This window comes from Phascolarctos cinereus, unplaced genomic scaffold (genome assembly GCF_003287225.1).
Source record: "Phascolarctos cinereus isolate Bilbo 61053 unplaced genomic scaffold, phaCin_HiC Scaffold_726;HRSCAF=1367, whole genome shotgun sequence".
Classification (NCBI taxonomy): domain Eukaryota; kingdom Metazoa; phylum Chordata; class Mammalia; order Diprotodontia; family Phascolarctidae; genus Phascolarctos; species Phascolarctos cinereus.
Genome location: NW_027556098.1, coordinates 375,419,453 through 375,439,514, shown reverse-complemented (window position 1 = coordinate 375,439,514; position 20,062 = coordinate 375,419,453). Strand labels below are relative to the sequence as shown.

The 20,062-nt window shown below is 41.6% G+C and overlaps 1 protein-coding gene across 8 annotated transcripts in view; it reads left to right on the top strand.

The window, feature by feature from the left end:
- The first annotated feature begins 868 nt into the window (after window positions 1-868).
- Window positions 869-20,062, top strand: part of SRRM1 (serine and arginine repetitive matrix 1) — a 36,785-nt gene continuing 17,591 nt past the window's right edge. For 6 of the 8 annotated variants that reach the window (XM_020983119.2, XM_020983121.2, XM_020983123.2 and 3 more), the window contains exons 1-9: window positions 869-975; window positions 3,732-3,821; window positions 4,610-4,732; window positions 6,865-7,035; window positions 9,624-9,739; window positions 11,139-11,342; window positions 11,589-11,783; window positions 12,091-12,210; window positions 14,940-15,214. In XM_020983119.2, coding sequence (XP_020838778.1) covers window positions 955-975; window positions 3,732-3,821; window positions 4,610-4,732; window positions 6,865-7,035; window positions 9,624-9,739; window positions 11,139-11,342; window positions 11,589-11,783; window positions 12,091-12,210; window positions 14,940-15,214 — 1,315 coding nt within the window. In that variant the 5' untranslated portion in view covers window positions 869-954. Of the gene's footprint in view, window positions 976-3,731; window positions 3,822-4,609; window positions 4,733-5,029; window positions 5,159-6,864; window positions 7,036-9,623; window positions 9,740-11,138; window positions 11,343-11,588; window positions 11,784-12,090; window positions 12,211-14,939; window positions 15,215-20,062 lie in introns of those variants that run through there. The other 2 variants (XM_020983120.2, XM_020983125.2) reach the window with 2 other exon arrangements.

Below are 20,062 nucleotides of genomic sequence, written 5' to 3'. Positions count from 1 at the left end.
ATCCAAAAAGCATTTATTAAGTATCTACTGTGCGCCAGACAGCGCAGAGCGCTAGAGATGGGCAAACTAAAGAAGTTCTTGCCCTCGAGGAGTTTCCAGTCTATTGGGAAGGTCTCAGTACGCACGTCAGCAAGAAAAGATTCAGGGCATATAGAATACCATGAAGCCGGGTCAAGAGCCGGCAAATGCAAACCGCCGAGCATCCCTTAGGCACAAACGCTTGCAGGTGGGGCCACGGCTGAGGGTGGGAAAAGCAACCCCTGTCCGCTTCCTGTCCGGCTTCCCTAGGGAGGCTAAGAGGGATGGGGGGAGGAGAGAACGCGTCTCCGCCAAACACGCCCCCAGCCTCGTGGCCCGGAAGATTCGAGAAAATACGAGGCGTGCAGCTTTCATGTATTCATTTATTTATTTAAGTGGAAAGGCAGAGGTGGGCATCAGGAGGACTCAGTTACTAAGCGTTCCCTCAACCGCGGGCTTCCTAACTGCTGACGCTCCCCAGACGAAAGCCGTCCCGTCCAATCTCTCCCCACATTACAAGTCCAGAATGGTCACGGCCTTCCCCTACGGGTCGGCGGACGGGCCCTTCAGCTAAGAGCGAAGTGGCTAGCGAGTACCGTCACGTGCTACTAACAGGAAAAAAAACTTTCTTCGTTCCAGTCTAAGCCAAGGGGAAAAAGAAAACGGGGTGGAGCCCCCGAAGTCTGCCCTTCCCATTGGTCGCGAGCTTCTTCTCCTCTACTGGCTCCCTCGCGCGTCGCCGAGCTGACCCGGAAACGTCGACGCAAAGGGAGCGTGCCAGCCGGGCAGGCCCGGAAGCGGGGGGGCGGGGCGGTTCTTCAGCGCGCGCGCCCCGGAGCTCGGGTTTCCTTTCCCCAGTCCCGCCTTCCGTCGGCGTCGACTGTGGCGGCGCGGTGCACTGTGGGATAGGGAGCGATCGCCGTGCGAGGCAGCAAGATGGACGCGGGATTCTTCCGCGTAAGTCGAGGCGCCGGGGACTGGGCCAGGCCGGACTGGGTCGGGCGGGGAAGGCTGGCGGGAGCCTGACCGGGATGCTCTCAGGTCAGGGTCCAGGGGGCGGGCGAGGGGAGGCGGCAGGAGCCGAACGGAGCGAAGGCGGGCCTGCGGCACCCCGCCAGCCGCGCCAGGGGCCCGGGCCGCCCGTGCGCACTGCCCCGCTCGCCTTCCCCGGCTCGGCCCCGGCGCGGCCCGGACGGCGGGGGGTGGGGGGGAAGATGGCGGCGGGGGCGCGCGCCTTGGTCTTGACTCCCTTTCCGGCCGGGCGCGGGCCCCGGGGGCAGCGTGCATGGGGGCCGGGGGCTCTCGGCGAGTGCCCCAGAGTGAAGGAGCGGCCCCGGGGCGCCGGTCAGGGCGAGGAACTCGGAGGACGCTGCCTCCCGCGAGGGCCGGCGGACCTGGGCTGCTCGGAGGGGCTGGGCCACGCTGGAGGTGTCGCCGGCGGCAGCTTCCGCCTTCCGCGGCCGCCCGGGCTGCGCGTCCCGTGCCTTCCTCTTTGGCGACGGGGCCGAGGGGGCTCTAGGTCCGCTCTGCTGGGAGGACTGCGGGCGCGGCGAGCGCCACGGAGCCGGTGATCTGGCTCGGCCGAGCGGAGGGAGGGAGGGGGAGGAACCAGGCGGTGGGTAAACTTTGGCGACGGCAAAGAGGACTTGGAAGCAAGTTTATCGTAGTGCGGTCCGCCGAGAGAGTCGGGGACGGGCACGCAGAGCGGCCGGCGGACTAGTTGGGGAAAGAACTTCTCGGCGGTGCCGCTTGGTTTTCCCGGAGAGGCCCCGGGGCAGATAGTCCTATCGCCGCTTTACCGCGGGGGGGGGGGAGAACGAGGCTCCGCGAGGCTGTAACTTGCCCAAGGTCACGCAGCAGGTGGCGGTGCCTGGGCTTGAACCCAAGGCTTTATACTTCAAGTGCATCAGCGTTCTGTCCGGGCAGCTGGTGCCACCGAGCGCCCGGCCTGGAGTCAGGAAGGCCAGAGGTCACATTTGGTGTCAGACGTTTTCTAGCTGTGTGAGGTGGGCAAGGCACTTCACCTGTCTGTCTCAATTTCCTCAGCTGAAAAATGGGGATGATAATAGCACCTAACACAGGTTGTTGTGAGGATCAAATGAAATAATACTTGTAAAAAAGGGTGTAAAAGTGCCTTAAATGCTTATTTCCTTCTCTTCCCGCTATACCTCACTGCATTTCGAATCTTATGGCCCTCAGAAGCACATAGTACCTTACAATTTTGAGTGCTTCTTAAAGAAACTAATTAGTTGAGAAGTCGAGGTTGAGCCTACACCTTGTCCCAGTTTAAACAGTGAGAACTTTAGAGCTCCCCTAAGTCTCTGGAAGGCTTTTTCTAACACTTTGCAGAATGTTTAAGTGGACTTTTTCCTTTTAGAATTGACTTAAATGACATAACAAAGTAAATTGCATTAAACATTAAGCCAAGATGCTAGATTTGGATAATCTGCCACTTCATTGATCTACCTATATATTTTTAAAGTAAGTTGGTGAATAAATTATAGTGATTGAGAAATCAGAGTGACTTTTTTGCTCTAATCCTCTTATGGGAGAGACAACACGCAACTTTACAGAAAATATTCAGTAGTCAGTGGTACCAACTAATGGTTTGGAGTAAGCAGAAAAACAAATGAACCTTTAGTTTTGATTTTATAAAGGATAGTCCAGCTGAAAAAAGGCAAAATGTTTGATGCCAAAGTTTAAAATGCCGTTTGTTTCAGGTATTGGTGAGAACATGGAAAAGGTGGAGTAGTAATCTATTACTTATACTATTCCCCCAGTTACAAAAGCTAGCTCTGCATGTGAACCCTCAACTATTAAATAATTTAAGGCATTTGAAGCACTTTGCCAACAGCTTACCTTTTGGCAACTATTACAGGTATCACAGCATTTAACTTAACAGGTATCTGAATATTTTTACTAAAATAGCGTGTGCATTTTTTCTTTTTTATATAGCAAAAGTTTTCTGAATCACTGTCTAGAGCTGCATGTTAGGACTGTTGCTGGCTTGAATTGGATTTTTTTTTTTAGTTTTGCTTTAGGTTTGCTGCTAATAAACAGTAAAATTTATGTAGAAGATGAAATCCGTATAGCTGTTAAGATACTCCATGAAGGTCAGATGTCTGATCTGTGAACTTCACATTATAATTTGTTAGTGTCCATAATGAAAGTAGACTGAATTTGAATGATGCAAACTGTGATAGAATTTGATGAACTCCTGAAAAGGCAATTTTTGTGACATCTGCCTCAGATGAGGGATACATTTGTTTCATTTTTCTAAATGATTAGCTGAAAATGAAGATATTAATTATGCCAGTGTACTTTTCAATCCAGTGTTTGGGATTGTAGAATCTAATCTTAGTTATATGGTTTAAAAAAATAAATCTTTTCCTCATTAATAAGTGAAAGATTAAAAGCAATTAACAGAATAGTTTTTAGTTCTGGGTTTTAAAAATTATTCTTTGTAATTCTCGTTGGAATGTTCTGTGTGTTTTATAGTTTGCCAGTGCTGTCCCATAATCATTTGGCAAGCATGGTAATACAGTCTTAAGAAGAGGGTGAAACCATGCAGGGGGTATATTGTGCACCTGTAAATAGTCTGTGGTTCTGTTTATGTACTGACCCTTTGAGTAGAAAAGCTGAGTTGAGCATTAATTGTTAGGGGCGGACATGCCATTTTTGTCTTCTAGTTAAGATGTGTTCTTTCCTCACAGGGAACAAGTGCAGAACAGGACAATCGTTTCAGCAATAAGCAGAAGAAGCTACTAAAGCAGTTGAAGTTTGCAGAATGTCTAGAAAAAAAGGTAGGCATGGTGATTAATGCCTTGACCAGTAGTTTCGGGAAAGCAGTATAAAATGAATACTGAGGAAAGAAACATTTGCTGACTCTTCCTTGACGCAAACTATAGTAATATCTTACGTTTGTATCATACCTTAAAATGAACATGAAACCTCTATTATTTGTACAGTTTGTCTCATTTTACGGATGAGGAAAATCAGCCCATAGCTATTAAATTTTGGTTCCAACACTAATAGGAACATAGAATTCAGGGTGGGAAGAACCTTAGATGTTATCTAGCCTTGAAGTTTTTAACCTTTTGTGTCATGGGCACCTTTGGCTGTCTGGCAAAGCCTGTGGAGCTCTTCTCAGAATCATGTTTTTAATTCATTGAAGGAAATGCCAAATTTTAATTAGAGTTTAGTGAAAATAATAGATTTCCTCCCCAAGTTGCAGACACTCTTCACTCCACCTAGAAACTTGCCATGGACTTCCAAGTTAAGAATCTCTGATCTGGTCTAATCCTCACTTTGTAGATCAGAAAATTGAGGATGAAAGAGATAAGTAATTTACTGAAGGTCACACACGTACTCTTTGTAAGTAGCATGGCTAGGATTCAAATCAACATAGTGTACGGTTCGAAATACTAAATCACCTCAGTTCTCACAAATACAGGATCATCTCTGTCTTCCCTGGTCTCCCCCCCCAAACCCTTCCAAGAAGCAAAAGATCATGTCAAACCAGACCACCATCTTTGTGTATGAAGAGTCTTTGTGAATGGTCACCTTAATACTTGTTGGCTTTCTTCAACAGGTAGACATGGGCAAAGTAAATTTGGAGGTGATTAAGCCTTGGATTACAAAACGAGTAACAGAAATTCTTGGATTTGAGGATGATGTAGTAATTGAATTCATATTCAACCAGCTGGAAGTGAAGGTAATGATAATAGAAGTGGCTATTGTTCTGAATGTGTATAATTTTGTGAAATCTATGGAAACTGTGAATTTCTCTATGGAATACAAATGATACAATTAGGGCTTTTTTACAATGTTTGTTGTGAAAAGAAATTCACTTTGTAAACAGCTGTTAAGGCTGGAAGTTTAGTGAAGGTGCATAGTTTTGAAAAATACACAGGTGAAAAAAAATCAAACTTACTGTTTGTAATTTTGCTGTTACATGTTAAGTTACTTTGACAGCAATTTTCTAATGATGATGTGATTTATGATTTAAAAGGCCTGAACCAAAATGGAAGTTATTCCTTGCGTCTGAAGTATAGCACCATCACCTTATTAGGTCACAGCAGAGTGAGTGTCCCAATGTCGCTCTGACCCAACTCCCTTGATGATGCAGTGTGTGCTGGAGGTGAGTTGTGTAAAGTGGCCGAACAACAAAAACAAAGCGCAGAGGAAAGAGCAATTGGGTAAAGCTTTACACTGCTCTTTGAGGTTATTCTGATGTAGACAGAGTTTGATGTGAAGCATGAGGGGCAATTCTGCATTGATTGGATGCTGTTTTTAATTGAGAAAAATTAAGAGTCATATATATATATATGGCTCTCGTGTATAGCTGCATGTCAGCTAGGCCTTGATAGATTAAATCCAGGTTTATGTTTTTGTTGATGTTACCGTTAAGTTTAGCTTCAGACTGAAATAAATTGGCAGCATTGCTAAACCCCCAACAGTGAAATTGTTCCTTCATATATATCCAAGCTAATCTGAGATGGTGATTTTTTCTTTAATAGTTAAGATAGTTTGCCGCTAATGCCACTGCAACCCAAGGGACAGTAAGATGTACCATATGTTCTATTGGCAAACATATTCTAATGTGAATGTACTTTAAAATAATTCTTTTTCCAAAGAGTTCGCCCTTGTGCTTTGACAGAACAGTTGGCATTCAACTGATGAGGTATTTGTTTTTAAAATAATTCAGAAGTTATGTTTTGTTAAAAATATTTAATTTGTAAAAGTACTTCCTTTTAGAAGTTTATACACTTTACCTAGGGGAAAACCCAAAAACTTGGGAGTACATTGTATTAAAAAAAAAAAAGTAGTTGATTAGAAGTAGATTTTATTTGACAAAAATGCTTTGCTGATTTTCATACTAGTACATTAAAGCCTAAAATACCTGGGGTAATTCCCTTTATACTGAGCATGAGATTAACGTTTAGAACTTAAAAAAAAACAATCTTTTCCTTTTTTTGTGGTTGTGTACTCATTATTGCTTGTTCGTCTTTTGCAATTTAGATAAATGATATAACATTAAACTCAAGGTGGTTGAGTTGCAGTAGGGAGTCGGAAGCAAGCCAAGGGAACATCTTTCTCTACAGGGGACTTGGCGATTCCAAACCCCCCCAAGGTTCCAAGAAGAAACTGAAGACACCTGGGATCTGTACTTGCTTTGTGCTATTGAGCTGTGCTTGTTATACGGACCTTGTTGCTTGACCAACATATTGAGCATTTGAGAGCCCACTTGACCTCTTAGCCCTTTGTGGACAGTACAGAATTGGGATCAAGACATTGTTACGATAGATCTTTCTTATATAGTAGAAGTCAGACTTTCAGTCTAGTCTTGGAGAGACAGTAAGAAAATGCATGCATAAATATTTGTTAACTTTTCATAAGAGAACATAAGGTACTTTGCAGAAAGCCACATCAGTTAGAAAAATATACCATTTCTGCACATTTTCCAGATTACATTAAAGCAAATTTTCCAAGCAGAGGGAACCAAGGAAATGCTTTCTGTAGGAATTATGAAAGAATTTGTAGCAGTTGGTTGTTGATGGTGGTTGTGTTAATAAATTCAAGGCCCAAGAACAGCTACACAGTCCCAAAAAATCCACAAAGGATTAACAGGCTGCTCTGAAGTTTTTGGTAAAGAGAGCAAGAGAAATTGGTAATGTGTGCTAGAGTTTATAATACTGGAAAATCAGTAGGGAAAATTTTTTTAAAGTAGTTTTGAGTGTATATGTATCTTAGCCCCTATGGTAGACTTGTTTTTAAACTAATTTTAGTAAGTTTTAGGGTTTTTTCCAAGTAACCTGTTTTTCTTCCTGTCGTGTCTCTTTACAGAATCCAGATTCCAAAATGATGCAGATTAACCTGACTGGGTTCTTGAATGGAAAAAATGCTAGAGAATTTATGGGAGAACTGTGGCCCCTGTTGTTGAGCGCACAGGAAAACATTGCTGGGATCCCTTCTGCTTTCTTGGAACTGAAGAAGGAGGAGATAAAACAAAGACAGGTAGCCGGTCTGGATTTTTATAGCATTCCTGGCTGTTCCTGTTGAGATAGTAGACTGTGTCTGACCTATGTTTGAACATTCAGTTTCAGTCAGTAATTTCCAACCTGTTTAATTTTGTTTGACCATCACATGGTAGTTACAGTAGCAGTATCCCTTGATTGTGAAACTACATAATGAAAAGGCTACTATGAAATCACACTGTTGAGTGGATTGTTATTTTATAGTATCTACATATATTTTAAAATATTGCTTTATTTTTGTGTGAGAACAGTTTGGTCTACAGAAGGTATATTTGTTAACTGCGTCATTTCATGAATGTAGTCCTTGTAATAAGTCTGACCCACACCTGGCTTCTTTATTTTTCCTAGTACATGATGTGAACATAGTTAAGTCTTCTTAGATTCCAGTAATTTTGTAATCAGTGATAGAGTACATGATTCAGGTACAGTTTAGCTTTATTTTAGTAAAGCATTAATTGGCAACATTTCATGGTGTTCTTGAGGAGGTGATTATAGGAATAGTTAATGGTATAGTTAAATGGAGTCAGGCTTGGTTGGCTGACCAGGCCCAAAGAGTCATTAACTGGTCAACACAAGCTCAAGGCATTCTGTAGTGGCATACCTTGAGGATCTTTGTGGTTTAATATGGTGGTTGGAGCAGGCCAGCTTCTAGTGACTTTATCTCTCAGTGTCTTGGTTAAAGCCATAAATGATACGCTCATGAAAATTTGCTGCTGACATAAAACTAGAGCAAGATACAATATATTGGGTATCAAGATCCAGGAAGATCTTGAATGTTCCTTTATAAGATGAACTTGAATACATTTCAGAAATTCACCTTTCCGAGCCGGGGGTGGAGGTGGAAAATGAGGCTAGGTAATCCATCTAAACAAGCTGGGAATTTTAATAAACTAGTCATACAGTGTGATAGGAAATAGAACTAGGAACAGTGAGTGGATATTACAGAGAAAGGAGACTTAGGCTTGATCTAAGGGGGAAAAAAACTGAGAACAGCGTTCTCTCAAAGTGGCATAGACTGACTCAGAAGATGATTTCCCTTCACTGAAGATCTCTAAGTAGAAGTAAGATGACCATATGTTGTAAGGGCAGCTGGGTGACTCTGTGGGCAGAGCACAAGGACGCGGACCCAGGAAGACCTAACGAAGATTGAAATCCAATTTCAGACAGAGGTTATCAGCCATGTGACCCTAGGCAAGTCCTCTGACTTGTCTATAATAATGACCTCTCTTAAAGGGTGGTTTTGAGGATCCAGTGAGTGGATGTGTGAAACACGTGGCAAACCTTACAGTGCTGTGTGAATGCTGGCCATCATTAGAAGGCATTCTTGCTTGATATGGATAATAGGATCATAGATCTGGAGTCAGAAGGGCCCTCAGCCAGCCATTTCCTCCTTCTATAGATCCGTGTAGAGGATGGGTGCCTGGCCCCAGGTGGCACTGCCAGGCTGCCGCTCAGTGTCTGTGTGACCTCGGCAGATCACGTAAATTCATTTTCCTCATGTGGGAGATGAGTGGATTCGATTAGATGACCTTTAAGGTCCCTTTCAGCCCTAAATGTACTATCCTATGATAGTTGAGTGTCAGTTTCTTTGTCAAATTGGAAGTAAGTAAAATTTCTTTCCTGAGCTTGTTTGTGGAAAGTGCTTTGTAAAAAAGTACTCAATAATATTAGTTATTACCTTTCTGTACCACAGAGTTGTTGGGAAGATCAAATTAGGTGATGGATTTTGAATCATTTTTTAAATGGAATACTATGCAAATCTGTGCTGTGGTCTAGACAGTGGGGAACCTATGGCCTTGAGGCCACATGTGGCCCTCTAGGTCCTCAAGTGCAGCCTTTTGACTGAATCCAAACTTCACAGGACAAATCCCCTTAAAGGATTTGTTATGTAAAACTTGGAATCAGTCAGAACCCAAGGACCTAGAAGGCCACGTGTGGCTTCAAGGCTACAGGTTCCCCACCCCTGGGTTAAATGACCTGTCCAAGGTCACACAGCTCATCTGAGTCAGGATTCCTCACTTGCAAGTTCAATGCCATGTCCCAGTAACAATTCTGAATAAAAATAGTCATGGGCCTTGGAACTGGATGGCACTATAGAGACCAGGTAGTACAGTATACTCATTAATGATCTTGTAAACCTTTCTTTTGACTAAACCAACTTGAAGAATAGAATAGCCATTCTCTAACTCATTTCAGAAGTGAAGGGGTAGTTTGTACAAGTTCATTTGTCTAGCAAGCATTCGTTGAGTCCATTGTAAACATTCAGGATAATACAAAGGTAATCAGATTTCTAAAGTCCTTTAGGTTTATAAAGTGCCTTTCTCACAACCCTGTGAGGTAGATTACCAATTTTTTTAACTCTGATTTTACAAACATACAAACCAGAAAATTACAGAGCAAATTTAAAATTAAAAGATCTATGGCTTTTATAAGCAAGAAATAGAAAAAAATAGTCATAGTAATATTTGTACTTTTCAAGTGTGGTTTTGAAATAGTGGTTTTTAAATTATGTGCTTGTTAATCTTAAAATGTTCAAATCTGAATATCACCTGAACTGATTGTTTAAAGATTGAACAAGAAAAACTGGCATCTATGAAGAAACAAGATGAAGACAAAGATAAAAGGGACAAAGAAGAAAAGGAGAGCAGCAGAGAAAAAAGGGAGCGATCCAGAAGCCCTAGAAGGTACAGTGAATAAATACTTGTGTTTGAGGACTGTCCTCCTGACTCTGTAAAGAGTTTGGGTATGATAAGCAATGTTGAGCAATTTGGTTTGTTGTCTGTAATTTTTTAAAAAAATAAGATATCATAGCTGCTGTTATTATTCTTCCATCTTAATCTTTTTGTCCTACAGAACTCATTTGTCTATAGAGTTAAATAACCCATAACCTCCAGATAATAAAAATTACTTCGTGTTTAAAAAAACAAAATAACAAACCATTCTGATTCGTTCTTCTCTCCTCATTATTTTGTCATTCTCTTTTCATCAGAAACCTATTCTCATTATCTTTAGGATTGTTTTATAAACATGGACATTTCCTGTCGCAGATTTTTGTATTGAAATTAGACTTTAGATACCCATTTCTATATTCTTTTCAAATTGGATTCTTGGTAAGCTCACATTTTTATTCCAGACCTGTTTCTACTTTATTTATGGAGAAAAGTGTGGATTTGAATAGAACTTTCATTCTGAGGGTTCTCATTTCCTCTCTTCCCCCTGTGTAGTTTATAAACTAGGAAGGGAGATGCTAAATACCTAATCCCTTTCACTGAAGTATTTAACGCTAAACCTATTTATAGCTGAAGGAAAGCTTCACTATAAGCAGTGCTTCTAATTTAAAGGCTCCAGGTGATCGGTGACTTGCTATTAGTTCATAACTAAGTACTTCAGTGTTCCTTCAGTGTGAATGGAAAAAAGCCTTCCTAATGAACACTGCCTTTAAAAAAAAAACAAGATTTTCACTCTCTCTAAAATTGTTTCCCTTCACTTTAGCTATGTTCTGATCATAGAACTTAAGTTATACTCATTAGGAATACAGTCAGTTAATAATAACTGTCTACTGTGTGTAAGCTCTGAGGATACAAAAAAGGCAAAGCCATTTCCTTCTCTCAAGGAGGTTTCAGTCTAATGAATTGTAGTTTACTGTGTTTGCAGGGATTTGAGCTGACTGTCTAATGCCTAAAATTTTGCCTTTTGGTCGCATGATTTGTTTGTAGGATTGAACCTGGTGTTTTGTATTTAAACTTTTCTTCTGAGATGCCGTTCTTGGGGTTTTCTTTATGCAGGCTTTTGTCTTCTGGAATAATGAGGAAGTAAATATAATGGCTTGACCTTTAAGACTTTAAGCCTTTAAGACTAGAGACCTAAATTGTCTATAACTGACATGTTCAATAATTAATTGATTAAACTTCTTTTCTTGTCTTTTTGTATCCCTCAGCCAGTGGGGAAGAAACAGAATGTCTAATTTCCATGTGATATTCCTTAATTGGGAACTTTTTATTCACTCTTTTATTAAACCAACAAAAAATCTTTCCATTTCCATTTTGGAAAAAAATCCTGAAATAAAAACTACTTATGTCCTAGACGCAAGTCCAGATCTCCTTCCCCTAGAAGACGAGCCTCTCCTGTCAGGCGAGAGAGAAAGCGAAGTCATTCTCGATCTCCCCGTCACAGAACCAAGAGCCGAAGCCCCTCCCCTGCTCCAGAAAAGAAAGAAGAGATCCCAGAACTTCCAGAACCTTCAGTGAAGGCCAAGGAACCTTCAATACAAGAGGCAACCTCTACTAGGCAAGTATTCTAGAAAGCTTTAGTCAGATATTTATGAAGTTCTGTTGTAATTAATAATTATAAAGTCATTATCAGTGTTGTGTGCCTATCAGTCACATGGTATCACTGGAAGCAATTGCTGGATTTCGGTGCTAGGAAGGAATTTCCACCAGTTACACAAAGCTTTTCTTGATGGACTTTAATGCATCTTTTACATAATTTTTAATTTAAATGGGGGAAAAAATGAAGCATTTTGTTTCTATGCAGTGATATTCTGAAAGCTCCCAAACCTGAACCTATACCAGAACCGAAGGAACCTTCACCAGAAAAAAATTCAAAAAAGGAAAAAGAAAAGGAGAAAACCCGCCCAAGGTCTCGATCACGATCCAAATCGAGGTCACGAACACGTTCTCGGTCCCCTTCTCATACTCGACCTAGACGGCGTCATAGAACACGTTCAAGGTGAGTTTTGTAATTCGAGCTCCATCATCTGTTAAATTCTCAAATTAGAATGTGAAAAATTAAGGTTGTAATAACATGTCCACCCTAGAGGTTGAAATAATTAACTTTGAGGATTAGATAGGACCATTTCACTACAGCAACTTTAAGTAAAAACACTTTGGGCCCTAGAAATATAATGAAAAGTATCATTTTAAAGTGCTGCTTGTCATTGTCTCTATCTAGATTTTGTGTAGTTCATTTTCTGAGATTGGGGGTTTTGTAAACAACACTTTGTGACCCTGAGCTGATTTCATTCTGTTAATGGTAGGTCATATTCACCAAGAAGACGACCCAGTCCAAGAAGGCGGCCATCCCCTCGAAGAAGAACCCCCCCAAGACGAATGCCTCCTCCACCAAGGCATAGAAGAAGTCGATCTCCTGTGAGACGGTGAGCGGCTTTGTTGGGAAGCTCAAAATATTGGAGGGCCATCCGTATTCTTAGAGAATAGTCAGTTAACTTAGAAAGCTATTTCATTCCATCATATACTTGATACAAGGACTGGAAGCTGTCCACTAAGGTAGAGGTGTGTCTCAAGCAGTCGTAAACTGCTGGTCTTCAAAGGATGTGGTGGGCCAGGTTGGCAAGTAGGCATCTAAATGTCACCTTTTCTGAGCCTACCTCCTCTTCTGCTGTGCTTGGAGACACTAGAGTAAATAAGTTCAGTGAAATCTGTTGTTGTCAGTCATAACAACTGTAATTCTCTTGTTTCTAATAAGTAGCTGTTTGCAAGACTGACCAGATATTTTAAAAGGATGAGAAATAAAACTAATAATGGACTGATTGACCTTTCCTCTAGTCAATTTTTACTTGAATCATGAGATTACAAGACAGGAAAGAGTTTGGATTTCTTCATGTCAGCGTACAAACTGGAAGTGTTAGCTTCAGCACCGTTGAGTTGTGTGTGAGTGGCGTGGGCTGCTTTACCAGTGGTACAGTTGGGTGTTTCTCAGTGGGTAGTTCTAGGCTTGGCTGGACTTGGTGGTAGCCTGCTCCTGACACTTAGTTGGTGACCAGGGACAAATACCTTCACTTCTTTGGGCCTCAATTTCCTCATCTATAAAATAGAGGCTAAGAAGACCTGTAGTTACCTCACTGGTGGGATTGTAAATCTCAAATGAGAATGTATATAAACACCTTTGCAAACTAAAATACTGTGTGAATTGAGCTGTCATTATTACAGCTTAATAGGGAAGCTAGATGACATAGTGGATGCAGCGCTGGGCCTCGAGTCAGGAAGACTCATCTGCCCAAATTTAAATCTGGCCTTGGACACTACCTGTGTGGCCCTGGGCAAGTCACTTCACCCTATTTTCCTTGGTTTCCTCCTCTGTAAAAGGAGCTAGAGAAGGCAGTGGCAAACCACTCCAGTATCTCTGCCAAGAAAACCCCAAATGGAGCCATGGAGCATCAGATATGACTGAAATGACTAAACAAAACAATCTTAAGTTTTAACTGCTTTTTGGATATGTGCCAGATTAGCCTGAAGATTAAACTGTTTTCTTAGTGTTAGATTTTCATAGCTAGAGATGAATTACAACTGAAGCAAAAAATCCTTAGCATTTCATCGTGTTAATTCTTGCTATGTATAGATATTTCCATTTAATGGTTTTAGTTATGCACAGGTTTTCAGAATACTGAAAGTTTTACGAACAGCCAAAATGCAAAAATATTCTCTCCTGGGTTAAATTAGTAAAAAGGATTGATTTTGTTATTACCAGTGGCTCAGGAGTTGATCACAACTGGTGGACTATTTATACTAGAAAGGAACCTGAAAAGTTCCTAGGCTGCTGCCATTATTTTAGAGACCTAGGGACGTGAAACGGTTTTTATTGTTTTGTTTCAGTTGTCTGACCGTATTTGGGGTTTTCTTGACAGAGATACTGGAGTGGTTTGCTCTTTCCTTCTCTAGATCATTTTGCAGATGAGAAAACCAAGGCAAACAGGGTTAAGTGCCTTGCCCAGGGTCACACAGCTAGTAAGTGTCTACGGCTGAATTTGAACTCAGGTAGATGGGTTTTTGTAACTCCAGACCTGGCCCTCTGTCCACTAGTGCATCATCTAACTGCCCCTACCAGAGGTCAGAGAGCAGGTCGGTGACAAAGCTAGAGATAGACTCTGGTGTACCAGCACCTGGCCCCCAGCCCAGAACAGAGTGTGTAATAGTCTCTGCTCCAGCACTCTTTCCCATACACCACTGGTCAATGTGGCTGTACTTTTCTGTCAGTCGTAAATATTGTTGAACAGTTTTCCAAAATTTACCATTCTTTATCGGGTGGAAAGATGGCCCTGGGGCTTTCTAGTTGGAGGATCCATGGAAACAGCTACTTCTACTTGTCAGAGTTTTGCAAACAGCGTGTTTCTTTGTTGTGCTTTCTAAGCCAATTTTCAATCAAAATATTTTGCACGTTGTGTAAGATTTCCCTTTCAGCCGGTATTTCCCTCACACTTAAGGTAGGGTTTCTTTTTTTCAGGTTCTCAAGAATTCTGCCGTCAAAGGTGGATTCTGCAGGTACACATAATTGCAACAGAACTTAACACAAATTTTGTCGCAGAATTCAAGAGGCCCCCTGCCCCGGCTTAGAAGTTTATGTAGCTAAAAGGAATTCCTAATTTTTTCTCCTTCATGAGACAAATTGATCAGATTGTTTAAGTATCATAACTTTAGAAAACATTCAACATTTCAAATAAAACCACTCATGCACAGCTGTTTTTTAAATGCAACCTTAAAGGTTTGGTTAAATCGAATGTTTGTCAAATGGAAAGCTTTGCCACTTAAATTATAAATTATGTCCACACTCAAACACTAATGTCATTCCAAGGGACACAGAAAAGTTACATAGCGTTGGACTCTGATTCTTGTAACTTTTAATAGAGCAAAAACTGCTGCCTTGGTTAGAATGATTTTTTTTCTGTTAATACTATCAGAATTAGCTGTTTCCTGACTTAGGTTATGTAGAGTTTGATTTTCTACTTAATTAAACAAATTCTTGATGTGCTTGGCTACATAAACTCAAAAATCAGAAAATTAGAAACTGCCTTTTTATGCAAAACGTACCTGAAAAGCTGGTATTTTAACCATTGTGGTTAAAAATGAGCGCATGTCCCTCGGTCCACAGAAGGCGGCGATCGTCAGCGTCTCTGTCTGGCAGCAGCTCATCGTCATCTTCATCCCGTTCCCGGTCACCTCCAAAGAAGCCACCCAAAAGAATCTCCAGCCCCCCTAGAAAAACACGTCGACTCTCTCCATCCTCAAGCCCTCCCCGGCGAAGACATCGGCCGTCTCCGCCCGCAAGCCCACCGCCAAAAACCCGTCGGTCACCAACACCCCAGCAGTCAAATCGTACGAGAAAAAGTCGTGGCTCGGTTTCTCCAGGGAGAACCTCAGGTAAAGGTAAAACCAGAGTCTTGCCCACATTCTCTTTCTCTGTTTACCAAAATGGGTTTGTTGGTAGGGGAGCAAGCTTAGGTGTGATGTGTATGTTAACTGATCTTCAGCATGTTTGTTTGAGGAAACCGCCTTTCTGTCATTCAGCATTTTAATAAGTATTGAAATTAAGGCTTCAGTTGTGGTTCTGAAGCTTTCTCGTGTAAATAGGTAGGGAAGTAATGTTACCAAGAGGTGGATTTGGACTTTGTTTTTCAAAGTTCAGGTCATCATAAAGCACCAGCTTGTGGTTTAGGGAGGCATTTCATTACTGCTGAGACAGTTATCATTTCTTTGAAGATCTTTCTTTTTGATTATCTTACTTGAGGACGTTGTATTCTGGTTTAATTCTTTATCACACTGTTCCCTTAAAGGAAGAACATGGTGTACTCTGGAGCATTTTTTTACAACATGATTTCCCTTTAAATGTAGACTAGTCATTGCTTTGTTCCTTGCAGTTTTATTCTTAAGGAATTTATGTCCTGTGATCATGCCAGGCAAAGTAAGCTGGAATGTAGGTTGTGTGGCTGGTTGGGGTTCCTTTCTTCAATCTTAAATATTCGTGGGAAAAGTTTTGAGTACCATTAGTATGGCATCTAAAAGACCCCTTTAGGTTGTCAAGGTTTCAGTGGCTTGTCCTGGAATAGGTTTCGTTAGAAAGGTGAGTGGTGGGGAAGAGCTCTTTCAGGTCCCCAGGACAGCTGGAACTCCAGGATCACCATAATCTTGTCTGCGCTTGTGCTGGAATCACTTTAAAAACTGACTATCTTCTTAGATCCCCGTCTAATGATGAGTATGTCTGCCTTGTGACTAAACTTCCTTAAATGGAGCCCTGTTGCTACAGCATTTAGAAGTGTGTCCATTGTAATCGTGTTTTAGATGACGTGAAATAACCATTTGGTGTATATTGTATTTGTTCACATGATAGGGGAGGGAAGAGGTGGAAGAGGAGGTGCTGGGTAGTTTTGAGAAGGATGGTACCTAAAAAATGTAAACCTTATTCTGCATGCATTCATCTCTGTTGTAGTAACTATCTGAATGCACTCTGAAACTGTAATATTTGATTTTTTTTAATCAGTGGAACATTTTTGGTACAGAATCCTTTTTAGCTGTTGGTGTGTGAATTCCTGCAGTAGCCAGACATCCAAGGGAACACTTAGAAATGCTATTGCATTCACACACTGAAGACTGAAGGGAAGCCTGCATGGGACATGGGGTTTGGAAGTGTTCTGGATGACTCCATGAATGGCTGTCTGGAAGTTGAGCTGGTGGGTGTTGTGGCTGTCTGTCCAAAGACCACTTCATTTTTAGGGGCAAGGGGGGACTAGCCTGTTACAAAGTCACCAGCGAAGGAAGGGGGTGATAGTTAACGTACATTTTGGTAACATTTGTTAATGTTACCAAAAGCGAGGCATCCTTAAAAAATGGGTTGGCTCCTAAATCAGTGGAGATGTTGGTGCCAACATCCCAAGTGTTTTGTTTAAATAGAATCTCGAAAGGATATTGATAACTTCTTACATAGGATTTTATTTGAGGTAGCAGCTCCCAGTCTCAACCAGGCCTCTAGGGATTGATTGGAACTCTTATTTTTGACAATTGGCAAGCTGCCATGGTAAGAGATTAACTGAAGGAGGGGGAAATAACACTTTTTTTTACTCCTCAGAATTCAGCAGGGGTAGGTGGGAGGAGGCAAGATAGGGAATTTTGGGGAAATCGTAAGTTAATTATCCTTTGGGGATACTACCGCACATTCTATCAGAACAAGTTCCTGAGTCAGTCACCTTCAGAGCTAGTTTTTTTTCTTTTTAGAGTGTTATTGTGGTATAAGGAACAAGAAAAATAAAAGAGAAAAGGTACTGCTGGTGGTGCCAGCCATGCTGTGGTTTGTTTAAAATACAGGCCTTACCAGGTGCTTGTTGTCCTGTATCCTTCACTGCCTTTCAAGGCATCAATAGATGTATTCTATCAAGTCACAGAAGATGGTGGGGTTAAATGGATTACTTAACAAACAGCAGCAGTTTTCTGTTGTGTGTATTTTTTCCCATTTATTTACATTAAATTAATATATTCTGCTAGAAGAATACTTGCCTCTTCATAGTAAAATCTATTATATTGATTTTAAATCATGGTCAAAGAGCAGCAGAAATTTCTGAACAATTAATAATATTAAAAATATTAGTAATGATATTATGACTCAACTCAGACCCTGAAAGAGGAAGTAACATTGTGTTAAAAAAATTTGGTAGTAGAAATATATACATAAATGCATTTGTAATAGGCAGTATGGTATGTGGTGTTAGAGGCTGCCACTGAGACAAGAAAAGCTGGGTCCGAGTCCCATTCCTAGCACACACTGAGTGTGGCCCTTACAAATCATCCAGGCATTCATCTCACCGAGATTCTTTAACGGTGCAGGAAGGAGCCAGTCTGCTTTGATGGACAACAGTGTTCACCAGAAGCTCTCTGCCCCAGAGAAATAGGTCCAGTAAATAAGATAGAAAAGATAGGCTTTTCTGATTTTCTCCAAATGACATCTCAATTTCCAATTAATCCAAAGGAAACTTTTTTCTATTCCTGACAGAAGAAATTAGAGCAATTAAAACTGATTGTAAATCAGCAAGCATTTATTATGTCCCTACTACATGTTAGGTACTGTGCCAAGCCCAGAGGATGCAAAGAAAGGCAAAACTAATTTAGCAACCCTATTAGAGTGCCTGGCGCAGAGTTCTCAAGCAGCTTAGATTCTAATAGAAGAGACAACCTCTAGATAACTTTGTGATGTACAGGGGAAGTGGCAGGTGGTCTCAGAGGAAAGAGCTATAGGGTTAGGAGGAAAGTCTGGGAAAAACTTCCTACTTTAGGTTGGGTTTGAGCAGATTTTTGAAGATGGCCAATAATGCAAGGAGGGGAGAATATTTCAGGCCCCAGGGACAGTCGTGACAGAGGTGTGAAGGCAGGAGATGCAGTGTCTAAGGTGTAGCCAGCTTCTAGAGCTTTGGAGAAGAATAAAGTGTAAGAAGAGTGGAGAGATGAGAAAGCCTTTAAACACCAAATGGGACTTTATGTGGAATCTGGAGAGTGATAGAAAGCCCCTGTGTTTTATTGATTTGGGGGCCAGGTGACCCTGGTAAGGTCATTTTGGCCTCTGAGTAGAGGATGAACTAGACAGGGGTGTGACTTGTGGCTGGGAGATAAATCAGGAGGCTTTGAGGGCCAGCATCAGGTTAGTAGCAATTTCAGAGGAGAAAAGGACATAAAAGAAACTGAAGGTAGAAGTGACACAATTTGACAAGAGATTGGATATGTAGGATGAGTGAAATTGAAGAATCAGGATTATACCAATGTTGCAAGCTTAGATGAGTTGGAAAATGGTGGGGCCAGCAGCAATAGAAAGGAAGAACGGAGAGGATTTGGTGGGAAAGTTGATGCGTTCTGTTTTGGACATAGTCATTTTGAGATGCACAGTTCACCCAGAGATGTCCAGCAGGCACTTGGTGTTGCAGGTTGTAGCTCAGATGAGACATTGGGACTGGATATGTAGATCTGGGAATCATGCTTGGAAATGATAGTTGAACAGTATTTAATAAATCCATTGTATTTCATCTTCAGAAATCCTGTTATTAAATATATATTTATAAAATAGCCCTGAAATTCATCATATAATGCTAGCTAGTCTGCTATACAGATCCCTTCCTTAATACTCACTGGCCTTACTAGGCTGACTTTCTAGGTAGAGAAGTTGAGGGAACGTCTCTCTTTCCCCTTGGTTGCCAACTGACCCTCATCCTTCCAGTAGGTATTAGACACTGGCTGCGATGAGGTGGCAAAACTGGAGGTCCTTATTCAGACCCCCATTTTGAAAAATGGGGAGGACGCTCTCCTTGCAAATGAATTTATGGCTTGATAGCTGGTGTTTTAATTATGGGATTCTGTTGTGTACACTTCTGGTAAGTGCCTATTCTTGGTTCTCATCCTGAGATGGAACAGATGGGAAGGAATATGGAATCCAGGGAAGTTGAGGACATTGTTGAATAAAATGTTGTTGGTTGAAAAATTCTCTTTAAGGGAACTAGGTGGGGCAGTGGACAGAGCTCCGGCCTTGGAGTCAGGAAGACCTGAGTTCAAATCCCGCCTCAGACATTTGACACTTACTAGCTGTGTAACCCTGGGCAAGTCACTTAACCCCATTGCCCAGCCAAAAAAAAAAACTGACGAAAAAAAGAAAGAAAGAAAAGAAAAATTTCCTGTGAGATCACAGACCTGGTTCTCAAAGTGTGTGATTCTTAGGTTGGCTGAGGTGGTTAGACTAGTGTGGATGTACATAGGAACTTGCCTGTCAGCTTAGATGTATGTGAAATAGAACAATGACAGATAATAAGAATAAATGCAAAAGTATGGCACAGTAGCATCAGAATGGTGTTAGGAGAGCTGGAGCTGAGGTTGCAGAAAGGGGGAAGAGTTTATGCTAGTTGTGGGGGTGGGGTAGGGAGAGGTGCAAGGAGAGGACACTTGGCTTTGCCAGCGATCTGGGAGATGACAACTGCCTTCTGGAAAAAGGCATCGCTGCTTGTTTCTTATCTTGTTTGTGTTTTCTCTGTATCAAGAATGATTTGGTCTAGGAAGAACAGAACTGAATTGGCTCGTGGGGCTTAATTTCTAAGATAAGTAAGGAGATAGAGCACCTAGCACCTTGCTTGGACTATTCTAAGTTAGAGCAGTTACCAAAAGAATGGATGTTGATGCTGAGACACTGACAGCACTTTGAAAGATCCTGGGAGACCGAGACCAAGGCTGAGGCTTTAGGCTGGTAAGATT